The sequence below is a fragment of the Carcharhinus amblyrhynchos genome, chromosome 29 (genome assembly GCF_965287045.1).
Source record: "Carcharhinus amblyrhynchos chromosome 29, sCarAmb.v2.hapA, whole genome shotgun sequence".
In the NCBI taxonomy this organism is placed as follows: domain Eukaryota; kingdom Metazoa; phylum Chordata; class Chondrichthyes; order Carcharhiniformes; family Carcharhinidae; genus Carcharhinus; species Carcharhinus amblyrhynchos.
The window spans coordinates 15,491,286-15,512,535 of NC_137352.1; the positions used below are offsets into that span (position 1 = coordinate 15,491,286).

Sequence of the window (21,250 nt, forward strand, 5' to 3'; positions counted from 1 at the left end):
GGAAGGAGGGGGGGACCCAAAGGCCTCAGCCTCTCGATCTGCACAACAAGTTTGAGGTTCTTGCTCCCAGTGTGGACAAGAATGAGGGCTGTAAGGTTGACGAGCAAACTGCCCATGGTACAGTGGTGCAGACACAGGACAAAGAGGAAGAAGTAAAGAGGGATGTAGTGGTAATTGGGGATAGTGTAGTTAAGGGTATAGACACTGTCCTTTGTGACAATGATAAAGAATACAGAAGGGTGTGTTGTCTGCCTGGTTCTCGGGTCCAGGATGTCTCATCTGGGCTGCAGAGGAACCTGGAGTGGGAGGGTGAGAATCTGGTCGTTGTGGTACATGTGGGTGCCAACGACATAGGCAAAATGGGAACTAAGGATCTGCAGAGGGAGTATGCAAAGCTGGGAATCAAATTAAAAAGCAGAACCGACAAGGTGGTTATCTCTGGATTACTACCTGAACCACATGCAGATGGGCGCAGGGTAAATAGGATTAAAGAGATGAATGGATGGCTCAGGGATTGGTGTGGGAGGAATGGGTTTGAATTTATGGGGCATTGGCACCAGTATTGGGGCAGGTGGGACCTGTTCAGATGGGATGGTCTTCGTCTGAACCGTGCTGGGACCAGAGTCCTGGCGAATCATATGACTAGGACTGTAGCTAGGGCTTTAAACTAATTGGGGGAGGGGAGGGTGCAGGGGTGGGAGAAATTACAATATCTAAAGTAAATATGAAAAAGGACAGTAAGAGTTTTTACAAATATATAAAGAGGAGGAGGCTGGCTAGAGTGAATGTTGGACCCTTAGAGGATGAGAGGGGGGATTTAGTGGTGGGAGATGAGGAAATAGCTGAGGCCTTAAATAAGTTTTTTGCCTCGGTCTTCATGGAAGAGGACACAAATAGTTTGCCAGATGTTAAAGATCGAAGGATGGTAGGAGTTGAGGGCCTGAATGCGATTACTGTCACTAGAGAGGTAGTGCTTGACAGACTAATGGGACTGAAGGTGGACAAGTTCCCAGGACCGGATGGAATGCATCCCAGGGTTCTGAAGGAAATGGCAGAGGTGATAGTGGATGCCTTAGTGATTATTTACCAAAATTAACTGGATTCCGGGGAAGTCGCGGAAGATTGGAAAACAGCTTAATGTTATGCCGCTGTTTAAAAAAGGTAGCAGACAAAAGGCAGGGAATTATAGGCCGGTTAGTTTAATGTCTGTAATTGGAAAAATGCTTGAATCCGTCATCAAAGAAGAAATAGCGAGGCACCTAGAAAGGAATGGTTTGATAGAGCAGATGCAGCATGGATTCGTTAAGGGGAAGTCGTGTTTGACAAATTTATTGGATTTCTATGAGGATGCGACTAGTATGGTAGGCAGAGGGGAACCGGTGGATGTGGTGTTTCTAGATTTTCAAAAGATGTTTGATAAGGTGCCTCATAAAAGGTTGCTACAGAAGGTTAGGGTGCACGGAGTTGGGGGTAAGGTGTTAGCGTGGATAGAGGATTGGTTGTCTGATAGGAAGTAGAGAGTTGGTATCAATGGGTGCTATTCTGATTGGCGGTTGGTGACTAGTGGGGTGCTGCAGGGATCGGTGCTGGGGCCTCAGCTATTTACCATTTATATAGATGATCTGGAGGAGGGGACTGAGTGCAGGATGGCGAAATTTGCTGATGATACGAAGATGAATGGAAAAGCAAATTGCGTGGAGGGTGTGAAAAGTCTGCAGAGGGATCTGGATAGGCTGAGCGAGTGGGCGAAGACCTGGCAGATGGAGTATGTTAGCAAGTGTGAGGTTATCCACTTTGGCAGAAATAATAGTAGGAGGGATTACTATTGAAAGGGTGAAAAGCTGCAGCATGCTACGGTGCAGAGGGACCTGGGGGTCCTTGTGCATGAGTAGCAAAAACCCAGTCTGCAGGTGCAGCAGGTGATCAAGAAGGCGAATGGAATGCTGTCCTTTATAGCGAGGGGGATAGAATATAAAAGCAGGGAGGTCTTGCTGCAACTGTACAGGGTACTGGTGAGGCCACAGCTGGAGTACTGTGTGCAGTTTTGGTCGCCGCACTTGCGCAAGGATATATTGGCCTTGGAGGGAGGGCAGAGAAGGTTCACTAGGTTTATACCGGAGATGAGGGGGTTGGACTATGAAGAGAGACTAAATAGACTGGGTCTGTACTCGTTGGAGTTTAGAAGGATGAGGGGGGATCTTATAGAGATGTATAAGATAATGAAAGGGATGGATAGGGTAGAGGTAGAGAGATTCTTCCTGCTTAGAAAGGAGAGCAGGACTAGAGGGCACAGTCTCAAGATAAGGGGGAGGGCAGTTTAGATCGGAGTTGAGGAGGAACTTCTTCATTCAAAGGGTGGTGAATCTCTGGAATTCTCTGCCCGTTGAAGTGGTGGAGGCTACCTCGCTAAATATATTTAAGTCACGGGCAGATAAGTTTTTGACAGACAAAGGAATTAAGGGCTATGGGGAGAAAGCGGGAAAGTGGAACTGATCCACTTCAGATCAGCCACGATCTTATTGAATGGCGGGGCAGGCTCGAAGGGCTAGATGGCCTACTGCTCCTATTTCTTATGTTATGTAACCTCACAAATTTCCAATTTCTGTGATTTGAAAATATTTTGTAACATGTACTATTGTGTAAAATTAATAGAAACTGGTGGTATTACTTCATGTTTCGTGTTCACTGGATATTACATAATTGCATCTTTGCTATTTAAAGGTCTAAATGTTTGAAGTTTAATGCGTTTGATGCACAGCAATGGTTGTATGAGCCCAGCTCTGGAAACTGATTTTTATGCTGTTATGAATCCAGTGGAGACAAATAACCTGTAAAAAAAAAGGAATCCCCAGATAACCCCAATAAAAGGAACTGAAGTACAAGATTTCACTTTAAAACCTTTACTGAAAAAAATCAAATGCCAGATCAGCATATATTAAGCATGCATTAACAGACAAATGATATATCAATAAAAACGATGGATTTCATTTTAAACAGTTGATGCAACCAACTGCCCCAAAACCAGAAAATCCCGCCCGAGGTCTATAGACCTTTATGTAGTCCGCCCCTGTCTGCTACTTTTCCCTTGGTGGGCAGGACAGGAAAATTCCCCCCAAAGTCTTTCAAATCCTGCCTTCGGCAAATAAGATCTCTTACTTTTCCCACACTGGATTTGGCGTTTGAACTGCTCTCACCGGCAGCTTTATTTCATCCGAGACCCCCTGGTACAATCCAGTCCACTTCCACAAATTCTTTCTCCCTCTGGTCTCTCACTCCTCTGGTGGCCGGACTTTCCAGAGTTCATTTTCAATTGACCAAACAAAGCATCCCACTTCAGTCTGTTCCCATTTAGCACAAGCACTCAACTTTTTGGTGTGCTTTGGGTTTTAGCTTTTATTCCCTTTCAGCTAGCAATCAGGAGTTGCAGGGGTTCTGTGTGTTCTTGTTAGAGCAAAACAGAAAACCTGATCTCTTTTGTAGAGAGCCCTGCTTGCTTCTCCTCAGCACTGGAAGTTCTGTGCGAGTTCTTCTGCAGTTCTAGTGGCCCTACAGATAGCTTCTATTTGCCTTTCTTGATTACCCATATCTTCTCTCCATAGAGATGTCAAGTCACTAAGTTACTTTGTAGAAATGATCTCACAGCTAGAAAATCTAATGGCAAATTACTTTCCCAGAACTAACCTAGTATAGTTTCACTAAGGGTTAAGTGTATATCTCAAAAATGCAAGTTTTGTGCAAACTGCAGAGTTAATCACATCGTGCTTTCTTAAATTGCAATGTTGTTCTGTGGTGTCCATGATGTGGAGTTGCTCATCTGATGAAGGGCAGCACTTCGAAAGCTGGTGCTACCAAATAAATGGACGTTAACTTGGTGTTGTGAGACTACTTACTGTTCTCTGGTGTAAAAAATTATGCCATATAATCAAGAAAATAAATCCGATGTTAGCAATTCCTGCTCTTATCGGTCTTACCCAATCACCAGTGAACTGGTAAGAGTCATCATTAGTGTGATCAAATGAGCCTAACGTTATCCTACTCCCATGTACCCATTTTGAATTCAGCCAGAAATAGATCCCATGGTCCTGTGTGACTCCTGAAGTGTGTTAGTTATTTTAAGAACAGAAAGATTACACAAAAGACAAAGTTAATGGCTTTTTTGATGGTTGGAAGAGATACTGATGCCAAAATGAATATTAATTACAACTGAACAATGGAGACCATAGTATTGAACACTAACAAACAAATAAGTGAGGCCACTACTATATGACATTAGTTCATTATATTTAGGGAGTGAAGTTTTAACACAAAATGTAATGTTACTTACAAATATTTTCTGTTTGTTTTATTTTCAGAAAAAGCAGCTGGGAACTGGGAGAAAGATGACATCAGGTAAAACTTTAAACTGTCGCTTTTCCTGATTAGAGTGCTGACTGTCATTTTATCAAGAGTTTTTTTTTAAAATTAAATCACTTTTCAAAAAACAAAAATGTTTCTCATGTGCCTGTTAAATGTTGAACTTTAAATTTGTGAAGTCATAAGACTAATGTTGGGAAAACCATGTCTGTTTAAAGTTTGAAAGGCCAAAGCTGTGACTCTGAGAGTTCTACAATTGAAGAGGATGATGAGGAAGATGATGTATCTAGTGAAGATGATGATGTGATCCCTACAGTAGAATCTGTGGATGTTTGGGTAAAAAATACCAAAGATAACATTTACTCTGATCAGGAGCAAAATCAGCAAGCTCTACATTTGGACGTAAGTTTACAATGTATTCCCGATATCCAATTTGATATGGCAATTTTACTTTCTGAAAAATCTCCATGAAATTTTATTCTACACAATGTCAGATAGCTTTGCACTGTTATTTGGTCATGCTAAAATGTAGCACCTGTTGATCAAATTTTAATCATTCCTGTAATACTGCATATAAATTATTGTTAGCAAAACAGACAGAGCAACATGCTATTTTATTTCATAAAGGAGGCAATTTTTGTGTATGATATCTGGCCCCATCTCCTGTCTTCAGTTTGTCATTGCAGCCAATTTTGCTGGAGAAAAATACATGTCGCTGCAGTGGTACTTACTTAACTTCTAGAGGAGTTTGTCTCCGTCAATAGGAGTACTGATGACTGGATCACTGAATTACTATACAAAATGGTACATTTCTGAGCCATACAAGTTTACGCTGAATTGCTTAATGTCTGATTTGGGTAACAACACCTAATATTGTATTTTGGTGACCTGCTGCAAATGAAGCTTCTTGAACCCATGCCAGACAATCTGTCCAGTAAAGTTAAGTGCTGCCAAATTGAGATCCAAGTGTACAGAAAGACCCAAATGTGGCAGCATTTATTTTCCAAAGACATAACAGAAATGTTCAGTTTATTGTTATCAGGTCTTCACAGGTGTCATTGTTTTTCACATCTTGGTCCATACCTGTGATGGTAGTCACCAATGAGTGCAGATGCTGCTGTGATCAAGAGTCACTTTATTGCATAAACCCCCTATCACTGCAGCATTAACACCCACGGGTGGAGCTTCAGGTAAATTTTTGCACACACCAGCTGGTTAAGATCTTGAATGTGCTGTCTGAGAGTGTGGCTGAGACAGATTCATTCATTCATGATTTTCAAAAGAGAATTGGATCATTATCTGAAGAGGAAAGATTTACAGGGCCAAGGGGAAAGGGGGTGGACTGACACCAAAAAAATTGCTCTTACAGAGAGCTGGCATAGACATGCTGGACCGAATGGCCTTGAACTGAACTGTAATTATTCTGGTTCTATGCATTCCAATGAAGTGCTGATTCTGGGTAACCCATATTTCTAGTACTGTTTCATAAACTAACATTGTGTTTGTGAAAAATATAGTTTTCTGAAACAAAAATCTATCCAAGTGCTAATTTAGTATTAAATCTATGTTACAAAACCTTGAGCCATCTCAGTTCAGTTCGTCGTTGTTGTCCTCAGTGACACTAGGCCAAGAATTGGGTATGAACTTGATTGCTTCTAGTGACCTGTGTAGGAAGTGAATTGTCATCCATGGATACAAGCTTAAGTCATAATGGAAGTCCATTTCCTGGAAGGACAAGTGCAATTGATGCATGGGATCACAGTCGCCTCTAAAACTTTGAGCCACACATGACCCTGATTGGGACGTAAAGATTTATTCCTCATTGTTGCTGGTCAATTTCTTGAAACTGCCTGTCTTAACAGCATTATTGGAATATCTTTGCCACATGGACTTCAGTGGTTCCCAATGAGGATTATCGCAGGGATGAGGCCTTATCAGCAAAGTCTTAATCCAATAATATTAAAAATAAGTTTTGATGCCATTTACAGTGCAGGTTCATTGCTTATGCCGACAGAATGGTACGAGACTATGCCTTTCAGAGCAGAATAAGAAGAAAATAAAAGTAAAGATTGCACATTGGTGGAAAAAATATTTTATCTGTTATAGTTCCAGCAGAGTGCTGCCAAATGGTTTCCTCTTGTATTGTAAGCTTTTTCCCTCTGTTTAAGTTATGACTTGGGTAAAGCACTTCCAGTTAGATTCAGTTCATTTTGGAACTTTATTTGAATTTATACAATAAACTTGTATCTTTGACCTGAAGCCTGATACATTGAATGACATATTTAGAAAATAGCTTTCTAAAATTATTTTTAACTTTTTATTTTTCAGATTCCATTCCTGTCAATGAACTTTAAAGCCAGTAGCTCTGAGTCTGAAAATGATAGCGTTGACAAGTCAAACCAAGGACAGGAATCAAAGGTGTCATCTGAAGGTGATAATTATGGTTCAGGGTCAAACTACAGTTTGAAACAAAACCGAGATGTTGGAAATCCATGTAATTCTTTGGCATCCGACAACCTGGAAAAAACTGTAGATGCATTTGTTACTAAAGTCCCATCTTCTCTGTCTGAGGATCCTGGACAAGTGGTGCTCTTACCTTCTATGGATCCTGTAGAAGCTGCATTACCATCTCCTATGGATCCTAGCAAGGACACGTTCTCATCTTCCGTACCCTCAGTAGTGCAACCATCGTCATATGAAAGGTAAGGTATTAAAATTGAACGATTTGCAAAAATTGGTTACCTCGTCAGTGCCCAATTTTAAAATTTGTCTGGAGCTGTCTTTCAGCAGAATGTAAAAGTTTTGCTGAGATTTGGAGCGCTTCACTAAGTTTTCAGCAATCTTTGTACAGAATTCCACCATCAGACACCAACACACTTAAACTTGTTAGCTTCTTAAAGAAGGTGCAGTTCCAATGGCACACAACCAAAACACAGCAGAATGGAGAAGCCTGAAAGACAATCTCAATTTGTCTTTGGGCCATAATCTAATGAAGGGTTTTGGGCAACAGGCATAGTCAGCATATGAACATTTTAATACCTAATCTCTGGAAAACATGTGGCTTCACAATACACAGCTAGCTAGACAAAAAATTCATTGGACCCACGGTACCAACGACAGAAAATGACAACTATTCATTCTGAGGAAGATGCAAGCGTCTATTGTTGACCTTTCTACTTTCATGTATTGAATTTGCTCACCTCTGGAGAATAGTGTAGCTTTGCTGACATCCACATTTTTATTCTGGTGGAAAGCACTTAACTAGGGTGAGCATCAAACATCCAATGGATCTGCACAGTTTATACAATTTGACAAGACTCCGTGGCCTATTCCAGTAGAACATGAAATATATATAAATACTTCATGTGGATGCAGAGAGCTCAGATTGCATTTAAAGTTCCAGTGATCACCATCTCCTGTGTTGGTGAGTTCAAATGAATAGTTAATCAGAATTGATTGGGAATTGTGGAGCGTTCAAATGAGCCATGTCAGCTATCTGGGGTGTCTAATCACAGCCACACAGCTATGCTGAATATTCCTAAAAAAATGGAAGAAAGGGGACAGATCAAAAGGCAGATGGGGGAAAAAAAATTAAACCAGTTGGAATAATTCACATTTTGATTACTTGGAATTGGCAAAAGATGAAATAATCTTTTTTTTAACCTGGTGCCTGACAGCAGGGTGTATTCTGAGAAATGTGTTGATGGGCAGCAGATGGGAGTTATTTCTCAGATACGCTGCTGTGACGGATTGCTTTCCTAGGTAACAAGTTCTCCTAATGTAGGATGCAGGTTTTTTTTTACTTCTGTGTGTCATCTCCAGAGAGGAGAATGATTAATCACTATGTCTTTGATGTTACACAAGAGGCAGGGCACTGGGACTTGTCAGGAGTGCTATTACATTAGAGAATTTGGGTGTCTGATACAAAAGAGATGGCCAAGATGCAGCTTGACATTTGCCGAGGCCTGTGGTTATCATGGGAACGCACAGATTTTAGTTTTTGTCCTCACTGCAGATAAATAAACTTGAGTTACATGGTGTTAATCTAACTGAGGGGTTCAGATGTGCGAAACGCCAAGCACAAAATTCATCTGGCTTAGCTTCAAAACCCTGCAGTTTGCAGGCTTTGGTATCTTTTTCCTGTGATATGTTCATGTGGGAATGGTGTGATGGGTTTCTGCTCCTTAACATACTCATGTCATCAGCGCAGTGTGACTTTCACAGGAGGTCGGATGTCTTGTGATGGAGTATTATTGCAACAATGCTTCCACCTCAGATATTAGTCCTGCTTTGTGTCAGGACTTTCAGTGGGAGACTCCTCCAAACTTGGCCTTTTGTCTCGTAATTTATTGGTGTAATGAATTCTAAATTCTGCCTGTCTTAATTTGAAATCTGGTGTCAGATGCTCCATAATCTCATGTTTATTTGTGACTACTGGTGCACAATTAGAGTTTGTACACAAGATCTTGTGATTGCATGATTTTTTACCAAATCTTAATATTAATCTCAAAATGTACAATCACTACCTGTTGCAAAAGAATCAGTTCTGTTTATTTTAATCTACTTTCAATGTAAACAAATAGTCTGTAGAAGTGTAGTACCTGCTTTCAATGCTCATCCACTTACTATGTTTAAAGAAGAAAGCTCAGTGTAATGCAGGATCAGGTCCTTCAACCCATAAACCTGCACTGATACAGCATGGTGGCACAATGGTTAGCACTTCCCGGGTTTGATTCCCGTTTTGGGTCACTGTCTGTGTGAGGTTGGCGGGTTTTCCTCGTGTCTGTGTGGGTTTCCTCCAGATGTTCCGGTTTCCTCCCACAATCTGAAAGACGTGCTGGTTAGGTGCATTGGCCATGCTAAATTCTCTCTGTGTACCCAAACAGGCACTGGAGTGTGGCGACTAGGGGATTTTCACAATAACTTCATTGCAGTGTTAATGTAAGCCTACTAGTGACAATAAATAATACAACCCAGGTCATTTGAGGCTCCCTGGTGCAACTTGCTTGTCTGGGCCTTGCCAATATCGGAGTCCATGGATGGGAGGAATTCAGGAAATGGCCGGCTGGGTAGCTAAAGTTGCTTTGTGGAACCAGAAGATGGATTCCAGGTTCTTCTGACTTTTTTGAGTACTTAACAGAGCCATTGGTGACCAATTCTGGTAACCACGCTACCAGAAGGATGTGGAGGTTTTGGAGAGAGTGCAAAAAAGGTTTACCAGGATGTTGCCTGGAGGGAACTAGCTACGAAACAGATTAAATAAACTGGGATTGTTCTCCCTAGAAAGATGGAGGCTGAGTGACGATCTGGTAAAAGTTTATAAAATGATGAGAAATATAGGCTTTTTCCCCAGGTGGAAATGGCAATTACAAGAGGGCACGAGTTCAAGATAAGGGGGGAAAGGTTCAGTGGAGATGTGCAAGTGGAGTTTTTTTTACAGAGGGTGTGTAATGCACTGTCAAATGAGGTGGTTGAGACAGTTACGTTAGCCACACTTAAGACTTATCTTGATAGGCATATGAACAAATGGGGAATAGAGAGATATATGCGGTTAGCTTAGATAGGTAAATGTGATTGGCACAGGCTTGGCGGGCCAAAGGTCCCATTCCTGTGCTGTACTATTCTTTGTCAGCCAGTTCCTGGATGTGGCAGCCAGAGCTTGTATAATCACACTTCAAGTAGACTTTATCAATTCAGTAGTTTGGGTTTGAAATGAACACAGGAAAATATTCCAAAGCAATTTAGCCGTGGCCCATGAAGATTATGCCTCTTCACTGCTAGCTTTGTTACAACAGCTATTAATTACATGTAGGCCAGAGTGTCTAATAATCATGGAAATAATGTCACTCAACTATTCAAACCTTTTTGGAAATTTTTGCGTGTCATGTGATTTTATTTTCTTTTGATTTCCTTCTGAAAATGGTCTGACTATGAACTGCATGCATAATGTACCATGAGCCTGTAAATATTCTATATTTGGGCATTGCCTGTCATTCTGATAGCTTGGATGTTATTGGATAATTATTGAAATTTATCATTTTTAATAACGAATATTTATTCATTCATAAGTAATAAGTTTTTGCCTCATGTTAAAATGCCTTTTCATTAAATCAAAAATTGTTATTTGTCTTCCCTATATGATATTCCAAAGCATTGCGATCCATTTTGTATTTAAATTTGCATGTTTACAAATCTAAACTATATTGCAGCATAGAGAAAGCAATTGGATTTGTTTAGTGCCTTTCATTCATGACTTCAGGACATTCCAGACTGCTTCACAGCTAATTAAATACTTCTGAATTGTCATCATTGTTGTAATTTAGAAAGTGCAGCAGCCAATTTTCACTTGAAGTGCCCTCAGTTGGTGAGAGGGACCAAGTAAATGTAACTTTTTCTTGTGAGGGTCACATCACTGGATGCAGGAATTTCTACCATAAGGATGTTGGGCCAAGCCCAAAGTGGCCTTGCCTGGTGTCCACGTGAATTTAGAAGCAGGTTGTTGAGTGGTTTGTGTTTTTTAACCCCACATCATTCCCCACAGATAAGGATATCAGTTGTGGCTGTATAGTAATACATAAGCTGAGATCAGCTAATTAAACCCAGACTGAGATTGAATTTGGGACATTTGTGGCTTGAATTTTACATTGAACAGCACCAAGATTAAATTTAATGACAAATGAATTTGGATGGGTGCAATTTTTAAAGTGACTGCCAGAAATTTCCACATTCTTTTACATAATTGTAACCTTTCCTATATAAAATGTGAACATCCTGTGTTTGTCTCATTCCCATTCATCAATTTCAAAATATATAAACTGGAAAAAAGTTCTGTCAAATCGCAATCCAATTCTTAAGCCAAAAGAGAAAATGCTGGAAAATCTCAGCCGGTCTGGCAGTATCTATAAGGAGAGAAAAGAGCTGACGTTTCACGTTGAGATGACCCTTTGTCAAAGCTGTTATAGCATCTGTAGTAATTTGTTTTTATCCAAGTCTCAAGCGTTTGTATTGATTTATAAGCACTTGTGATTATTTTGAAAATTTTTCCTCCCAAAATGTAATTCAATTATGATCCAGTAGTAAATATAATTTTACCATTAAAATAGAACGCTAGTCACGTTCTCTGCATTACAGTGATCTACTATCTGAGGAAATGGACCAAGCAAATAGTGAGAGCAAGCAGAATATGTTGGCTGATGCCGTGGAAGTGCAGCAGGAAAAGCAAAACACATTGCAAGTGAATTCAGAGGTAGGAACATTAAGAAAATAATGTTTTGCAAGAATGAGAGAGAAATTCTTTGAAATTAGAGGTGTTTAATTTGTAGTTTTCACATTCAATACACAACCAACCTACTTGAGACTTTATTAGTAGCAGCTTTAAACTATAGAGGGCCCGATTTTACCATTTTCATTCTAAGTACTGAATCTGGGTGCAATTCAGATCCAACTTGGAAAACTGCTTTTGGGCACCCCATGAAAGAAAAATTGCGAGTCTGAATTGCGTTGCAGGTGGGGCTTAGCGCACCCAAAACAATCAGAGCTCTGAACTGCGCATGTTGTGCTTTTTAGCTGCAACAAAATTTGTTTAAAATGATCAATATTTTAGCTTAAGTGAAATTGTCTTACAGTAAATCTGCAGTGTTTTGTTTCAAAAGAGAGTGCATGTCCTGGTCATGAAATTGTCTTTGTTTCAGCTGCATCATTTATAGAAATCAATTTAGTTCATGCCCTTCGTCTATGGAACTTTTAAAAGCTGAAATCTATATCAGTTTGTTGTGTCCACAGCCATTTTGTGTAAATGTTAGAATTTAGAATCATAGAAGAATCATAGAAACCCTACATCACATAAAGAGGCCATTCGGCCAATCGAGTCTGCACCGATCACAATTCCATCCAGGCCCTACCCTCATATCCCTACATATTTTACCCACTAATCCCTCTAACCTACGCATCTCAGGACACTAAGGGGCAATTTTAGGACAGCCAATCAACCTAACCCACACATCTTTGGACTGTGGGAGGAAACCCATGCAGACATGAGGAGAATGTGCAAACTCCACACACAGACAGTGACCCAAGCTGGGAATCGAACCCAGGTCCCTGGAGCTGTGAAGTAGCAGTGCTAACCACTGTGCCACCCCTGATTTGTTGCAGTTGAAATGTTTGTGGTTTTGTGACTATCTAATTCTTAATGGACTGTGCAAGTTATAAGTTAACCATTCTGTTAAGGCTTAAAAAAAAGTCAGTTTACAAGAATTCTGCAAACCTAGTTTTTGTCAGTTGCAAAGGGAGGTGATATCCGAAAAAGGGTTGTAGAATGAAGACTGCAGAAATCTGAGGCCACGGCAAGTGTTTTTGTTAGGAAAACCTGCAAAAGGTAATATCCTGATCTTTGGAAGTCTGACTTTCTCAGCTGTACGATAATTCTGTGTTCAGCAGATGTTATTGTGTAGCATTAATTCTACAGGCTGTAGTTTTGTGTTTAAAATTTCCAGCCATTCCTCTCAACCTTTCAATCAGTTGTGCAACCACTGAGCTATTAGGCAGCAAATTCACTGGTGAGCTGTATTGTTGAAATTGATAAATGTATACTGGTGAGATTAGTATAGATTTAGATTGCTGTGTTAGTCATCTCAGCCAATACAATACACACTAGGGATCAAACTAGAAACAATGAAAATATGTTATTTGACAATACTGTCAACAGAATGAGGAAAGGAGTATTGATTAGAACAAGGGTTCTTACCCTGAGGCTCTGGTTCTGCTAAAAATTAACAATGTGTGCCATTGCAAATTACTTTCAAAACCACATTTCCTAGTATTGATTTTTTGATAATTGATCTTAGATCCCCACCATTCCACCGCACATATACGAAAATTCAAATTGAAACGGCATCTTCTCTCAGATGAAAAGTTTGCCAGATAAAATTGTATTTCACATTTCCAAGCAGAGTGAGCACTGAAAGGAATCTGGTTTGCAAGCAGTGCTTATGCAAACTTCAGTGAGTCACTGCACATAAGATCACTGGAGCAGAATGAGCCATTTGAGGCTGATGTTCAAATTGGAATGTATAGTGAATTAACTCCATCTGCTAGTGAGATGGACTGGCTTGTGGCCACATTCTGGGACTCGCACTGTTTCTCAGCTGTTTGTTTCACCTTCAAGAATTGGGGCTCCTGACTACTTCCATTTCTGTTTTTGCTATTTTCTTTGTCTCCCTCTTTATTCGACTGTTGATTCTGTCACTTGGTGTCAGAAGGTTGCTTTATTTCCCCATGTTCTAATATGCTGATTTATTATTTTCCTATTCACTTTACTGTAAACGTAAAGGAACCTTTATGTAGATAGAAAGCCAGAATGGGAGGGAGAGTGTATATTAATTAATGTGGAGTTGGGAATCACTATTTTGCTCAGTTGTAGCACCTAGCAGATGGAGTTAATTCACACACCCAGATCTTTGTGGACCAAATTCTTCGTCCTACTCTGCCTGAACACCCTGCACATACAATTTTCAACATGAAGTTGAAACTGCAATGAAATTTGGAGAAGCACTGCTTTACACAGTTACACTTGTCATAATAAACAGTTAAAAAGGAGAGTATTTGAAAGAGACCCTTTTCCCTGTTTCTCAAATTTGTGCTTTCGTTAATCCAAAACTCTGTTGCCTGTATCTTGACCCGCTCACTCATCATGCCTGTATTTGTCTCCCAGGACCTTGTTCAAAATTCTCATCCTCTTGTTTAAGTCACTTTATATTCTACCCGCATATTGGTTTGTTCTCTCATCTCTGAATAGTTTTCAAAGGGAGCATAAATTCACAAGAAGCCTACACTGAAGAAACAGTTGATGTTTCTTGGTGGGTTTAAAGATATTGCAGCACGTTGCAGAGATAGGGAGGGGCAAAGCCAGCAAAGGATTTAAACATAAGGGTGAGGATTGAATTGTTGTAGAGACTAGTAGCCGATGTGAATCAGTGAGAACAGGGTGGAGTGAACAGAATATGATGTGGATATGACAAAAATGACTGGAGAATATTTAGAATGCGAGGCCCTCTGCAATCCACCTATGTCTTGTTCTTCCTTTCTCCCCCTCTCTTACAGATGAATATTTAAACCCAAGCTTCAGTATCACATCCATTCAGCAATGGTCAATAACTGAACTTAGCCACTCACACAGGCAGGCTCATAGTTGCAATATGTCATACACCCTAAACATAGTCTTCTGTCCATGCCCCTCACTGGAGCCCAATACCAGCAAGTAAAAAGAATATTTCACCGTACAACTCATTTTTATACAGAGTAAAAGCTTGTGTTCTCTTGCAAAAGGTTGATGGAATTTTTGTAACACGAGCAAAAGGATTGAGAACCCCTGAGCTGGAGAATATTCTACTTGTAAGCCAATAATATTGCATATGTTTGGATGTGGGAAAGGAGTAGAATCCAATTTGGCTGCCACAGCCTCACACTGGAATGATCTCCTTTGTCACTGTCAAAACTTGCATTTGGGGAGAAGTGGGGAGATCACTATCTATGGAGCAGTAATGCAAATTGAGTGCATAACTTTGGCAGAGGTAAAAATACAAGACATAAATGAAAAATTGGAGAAACCATAGCAGTGCACAGTTGTACACAGTCTAAAAATGATTGCAAACTTCTGGCAGTTATTACTGGCAGCTCAGTGGAGGTTTAAATCATCAGAATAACTGACTCCTTTTGCAGGGGAAAAAAAACACATTTGGAAAGTAATTATCAGCACTAAGCATTTCAAATTACTTCAATGAGAGAGAGTTTAAATTTGCACACATCTACTTAATTGATATAAAATGCAGTAACTTCAATGTTTAGCAACTTACCGCTGAGATCATGCTAAGCAGCCGCATAAGTTTCATCTGTGTCATGTATTTCTGTTTGATACAAATCTTTATTGGGATGGAAATTATATTTATAATGTATCTCCACCTACATCCCTGGCATTGTTCCTTGAAGTGGACACGCAAGTTCACAAAAATGTTAAGTGGAGAAATTTCTGAATGAAGTTTGAAGTAATGCCAATTTTTTTTCCCTTATCCTTAAGAGGGAAATTTGATGTTCTTGCATTGGCATTGTAAAGTTTCCAATAATAATCCAATCAAATTAGCTTCCCAAACATTAACTTTTCTGTTTAATTTTCTATTCATTATTGTGGATGATTGTTGGTGGGTTTTTTAATACCCAATATTCACAAATCTCAAATCTTGCAGTAAAGAACAGAATTTAGTAAGCATGCATAAACATTGTGTTCCCAAAATAATTTTGGCTTCAAATTTTCAATCCTTTCTCATTTTCTACTTAAAGTTGGCAAAATTAGTCTTCCAGGGGGGAAAAAACATTTGCTCTGTTATTGAGCACTGCTTAGGATGAAACAGTGAGGAATTTCATGATCCCAGATGGAAGGTTTGCTGGCAGGAGTTCAAGAATAATCATTATAATGTTGTCATCCTGTATGCTGGTAAATAAAATTCCTAAAGGGAGCTGATGGTTATCGTCATCCCAGCAGTGGAATGACTGGAAATTCCTAAAGACCCTCTTGTCTGCTCCACCCTACAGGTTGATCAACTAACAGAGGGGACCTAGTCCCTAACTTGTGTTTTTGACTACAGATTATTTTAATCATCTGAGGAATTATCTTGGAAAGTATCATTTCTGTTTAAAAAAAACATTGTTTTGTGAATTTTATTCAATAGTGGACCCAATTTTCATGTCAGCATTGCACAACTCATTTACCCCAGTCTTGAGATCTCAGTTTCAGGCTGGAAAAAGTCTAAAATCAGGGACCTCAAATGTTTTTTTCTGCATTGTCTCTATCTCTCTTAAATCTCTATTAGATCTTCTCTCAACTTTCTGTGTTCCAAGGAGAACACTTGTAAATTTCCAACCTTCCCTCATAGCTGGATCTTTCATCCTTAGTAACACCCTGGTGAACCTTCTCTGTACCCCTTATAAGACCTTTTCATTTTTCCTGGACACTGCTCAGAATTGTCCATAGCGTTGACTAGAGCTGAATTTGGTTAGGGTCTGGATTTCATTGCCCGAGAGCGTGGTGGACTCAATTCAATCGAGGCTTTAAAGAGTGAATTGGATGATTATTTGAAATTAAATAATGTGTAGAGTCACAGGCAAAAGGCAGAAAGTGACAGTAGGTGAAGTGCTCATTCAGGGAGTTGGTGCAGATACAATGGACTGAATGGCCTCCTTTTGCATTGTAATAATTCTGTGATCGATTCCTGTGAAATGATTTAAATGCATTATTATGCTAACTGTACATCACTTTGGCTTTACAGAATGATGATATATCTTAATTAATGGAAAGATCATTTCATATAAAGTTTGTAAAAATAAAACACATGGAAAAAGGAATGCTTATTGTAAAAATGGTATATTTATAAAAGACTGGCTTATTGCTTTGTGCATTGTGATACAGAGGTAAATGTCCTCAAAATTCATCCATTTTCAATCTATTCTTCACAGAATAGAATTTTACTGTTACCTTGATAATAGCAACACCATGTGTAAAATAATGCCTAAGTAAGAAATTATCAGTTTCATTATTAAGCCAAAACTTTTTAATTCAGTTTGTCATTGATGATATTTTTGTGTTACAGATGGAAGAAACATTGCTAAAATGCAAACTTAAAGAAGCCTCCGAGGCACTGATGGCATCTAATTTCAGAAATGCCCAGGAGAACTATTTGAATGCCCTTAAACTCATAAAAGAAAAAAAAGTAAGTTCCCCTGTTGCAACTTAAAATACTACTTGCTTTAATGTTATGAAATTTCCCTTAGTAGGCCAGTGCAATGTTGCAGACTGGAGAATTTTCTATGTGGCTGTTGCGTACAATTTGATATATCTTTCATTAATTGATGGGGGGGAAAAATGGAGAAAGGGAGCAACTTTATTTTAACCATTTATCTTCCATTCAGTAAGATGCAATTATAAATGACAACAAAAACTTTAAAAACTTTTTTTTGTAAGTGATAAAAAAGTCAAGTATGGCAAATAATGGCAGTACTGGGAAACATTCTTTTTCAGGGTCCTTGTGTCTGTAAACATACCATATTTTAGGCACATCAGTAAAGGTAGCTGACCTAAACCAAGTTGTGTAAAAAATTTGTTGGAAAGCTTCATGAGTATAGAATTTGTTGGAAAGCTTCATGTGATTTCTCTGGATAAATCTATGTGGCTATTGAATATTAACTTTCCCTGGATTTAATTGCTGTGAATTAACATAGTATTTTTATATCAATTCATTTGAAAAGGCAACAGATGTTTTCAAGTATTGTACTTTGTTTTGTATTAGACTACTATCATAAAGCATCAATATATGGAGGCAAATATTAAATCGTCTGAATTTTTCACACTTTAAATTCAGTGTCCAATTCTGGAAGGTAGCTAGTCTTAGCTGTTCCTTTCATACCTATGATCTGCCTTTGGATAAGGCTAAAGTTTAATCTTAATGCTAAAGGTCAATCCTACTCTATCCAACTTGCCTTCTTGGCTTGTACTATGAATTAGTATGCATATTTTCAATGTTGAAACTGACCCTTTATTTTGTGGTTTTGGAAAGTAATCCATTTTGTGGAAATAGTCTAGTTTTTCAGTCTAGACTATCACTGAAATCAGGGATGCAACATTTTCCTCAAAGATGACCTGGGTTACATACTTGTGAAAATGTCTGCAAGGAAGCAAAGTCTTTTCTGGTAAAAAGAATCTGAAACATTGACATATTGTTATTCAGTTTCTTTCTACAGATTTTGAATTGAAGTTGATTTAATATTAAAATTGAGATGAATAATCAAACTTAACTTTAAGAAGACATTTTTAACTTTATTGAAGTGAATTGATCTGTGATATTGCTCATAGAGTTATAGTTTTACAGGACAGGAAAAAACCCTTAGGCCCATCGTGGCTGTGCCAGTCAACAAGCACCTACCTATCCCAATCCCATTTTCCAACACTTGGTCCATAGCCATGTATGCTGTGATGTTTCAAGGACTCATCTAAATGCTATAAAATGTTGTGAGGCTTCCCGCCTCTACCACCCTTTCAGGCAGAGTGTTCCAGGTTCCCACCACCTTCTGGGTGAAAAAGTATTTCCTTAAATCCCCTCTAAATCTCTTGCCCCTTACCATAAACCTATAAGGTGTGTATCAGAGTATGTGCACGTGTCACTCTATGCTTGTGTTGCTAATTCTTTCTGGCTGTCTCTTACTCTGGTTCTGCACTGAAGTGATTTAAAGTTGAATTCCTCTTTGCCTTTATCTCTTTTGGGATTCTTCGTGACACCCCCTGTGTTTGTCTGCCCCGCTCTGTAGGCCACATTTCAGTTCCATTACTGGTTTACTCATTTTGTATGTAAACTTTTTTTAAAACTGCATTTTGTGCAAGAAAATGGTAGCCTGCACTTCAGAGGTGGGTACGGAGACTGGATAGGGAGAGTAGCCATCCATGGGGCTGAAAAAGGAACTTGGATTGGAGCTAGAGCTGACCTGGAGTTAAAAAGAGGAACACAGTCAGAGATAGTTCTATTAACATCTATTCATCATGGAGAGGATGATCTGCACCCAAGGTGTATGTTGGTTCTGCATTGAACATCGTATGTTGTAGTTTGAGGCCAATTCATTGGTGCCTTTGTCAGTTGATGAACAGCTTTGGCCCAAGGTTGGCTAATATTGTTTTCCTTCTGGTGGGCTCTCTTTTCTGCCCTCTGGCCATTTTGTTTGTTGTTTGCTTTTCCCACGCCCTCCCTGATTGCTTTACTGCAACTACTCTGGTCAGCAGCAAGGACTTCCCATGCATTGACTCTGATCTTGGTCAACGTAAAGTCTCACTTGCAGATAGCGTAGTATTGCATACATGGATGACCTGTTTACTCTTGTGCTGATAGCTAGCTCATCATCAAGCATATCTTTGGGGATCTGGTTGTGTCCCTTTCAGCTCACATGACCCAGTCAATGGTCTCACAATTGACTTAAAAGGGCAAACCTGCATGCTGGTGTATGTCTAAGATCGGCAAAGTCAGCAGAGGTGGAAGCAGATCAGTCATCTTTCTGGCTTGTCATATGTTGCTCATACTGCATTTTTGTTAAGCGAGAAAATCAAAGATTGTTCTAGGAGTTAAGATGCAAATAACCATGATCAAATTCGATGGCGGAATTGTTTTGAGAGGCCTTCTGTGGTTTGCACGCGTTGAATTTTGATTGTTGAAATATAAACAATATTTATGGTGTGAGCTAAGGGGTGAGAGCAACAGACCTTTTATTGAGAAGTTTCAGTGGAAGACATCAGAAGAATGGACTCATCAGTGTAAAGCCTGTGCAGTTGCCTGGCACTGGGGGGAAGCAACAGGATGCCGAAGGAGCAAGAGGGTGTTGACATAGACAGGAGAAGATGGACAGCTAGTTTTGCGGCTCCTTAGCTGAGAAATCAAAAGGAAGAATTGCTTCCCATTGCTGTATAAAAATAAATTTGCCATATTCACCATTCCAGGAGCTTTCAAAGGGCCAGTAGAATTGGGAATAATGACTAACTGACAGAACAGGTATGTAGTTTCTACAGACTATTCAGGTCTGTAGATTGAGTCATGGATTTATTCTGTAACTGGCAGTTTCATATCAAAACTTTCATAAACCAACATTGCTCCAGCCTAATGACACTGGAGCCATCCTCTTTGGCCAGTATTTCTATACCTCATTAAATCAGGTTGAATTATCAGATCAGAAAGAAAATGCTTAATCCTGAGCTAAGCTTCATTTCGCCCATTCTTTTCCATTATTGAGGTCATGTCTCCCTTGAATGTTTTCTACTTCAGCCCCTCTGCTGCTGACACTCTAGTTCCTGCCTTCATTACCTGCTGACTCAATTTTGTAGAATCCCTACAGTGCAGAGAGGCCATTCAGCCCATTGATTCTGCAGCGACTGTCCAGCAGAATGTCTTACCCAGGCCCTATCCCGATAACCCCACACATTTACCCTGATAATCCCCCAACCTACAAATTTTGTGACACTAAGAACGCAATCCTAATGCAGCTTTCTGCCTCAACCCTCGAATTTCAACTCATCTACCATGTTGCAGCCTACATTCTCATATTTTTCTAAGTTTCACATTCCCATTTCTGCAAATTCATTTAATTGTTTTTCAAACTTACAAATGCTTCTCTGTTGTCCCTTTATCCTTTTCAAATTATTTTGCTGCTGCGTGCACCCTGTGCTTCCCCCTACCTTCTCTCAATTTCTCTTTGTTCCCCATTCTCTGCAGGTTGCAGTTGGTGGTTGCTCAATTCGACCATTACACACTCATTCCTTGGAACACTATACCACAGGCAGGATTTTCCGGCTGCCTTTGCTCCAAGGCTGGAAAATCCCACCCAAGGTCAACAGACATTTGCCTGGTTCATGCCTTGCCCACTATGATTCCCATGGTGGGCGGGACAAGAAAATTTCACCCCACCTTTTATTTTGCTTTCAGAAGCCCTCTCGAGCCCCTTTATTAACCTTTGGTTCTCACAAAGTCGTTTTACCTTCTTCCTACTCAACATCCACTGTTTGGAATGCTATAGATATAAAGATTTTTTTTGTAGTACTTAGATGTCAGTAGAAGAACACTGAAATATTGGGCTAAATTAACCGTCAGAGATTTGTATAGATTTTTATGAAACCGATTTAACCATGCTTCATAGGACAGATAATTTGAAGAAATCATAGTTGCACTGGGACTTATGATTACATAATACACAATTGCCCTTAGCTGCTCTGACTCTGTTTGCAGCAACATATTTCTTCAGTTTGAAATTGAATTTCAGGGCATTTTTGAAGGTTTTGAGTTAATTTTACACATTGTGTCCCTATAAGTAATGTATGAGA

The 21,250-nt window shown here is 39.5% G+C and overlaps 1 protein-coding gene across 1 annotated transcript in view; it reads left to right on the forward strand.

Moving 5' to 3' along the window:
* The window catches only part of LOC145359822 (uncharacterized), a 114,755-nt gene that overhangs the window by 28,897 nt on the left and 64,608 nt on the right, over window positions 1–21,250 (forward strand). Inside the window, exons 13-17 of the mRNA XM_080214605.1 lie at window positions 4,353–4,389; window positions 4,572–4,755; window positions 6,682–7,055; window positions 11,485–11,599; window positions 16,992–17,111. Of these exons, the coding sequence (XP_080070731.1) occupies window positions 4,353–4,389; window positions 4,572–4,755; window positions 6,682–7,055; window positions 11,485–11,599; window positions 16,992–17,111 (830 nt within the window). The remainder of the gene's footprint in view (window positions 1–4,352; window positions 4,390–4,571; window positions 4,756–6,681; window positions 7,056–11,484; window positions 11,600–16,991; window positions 17,112–21,250) is intronic.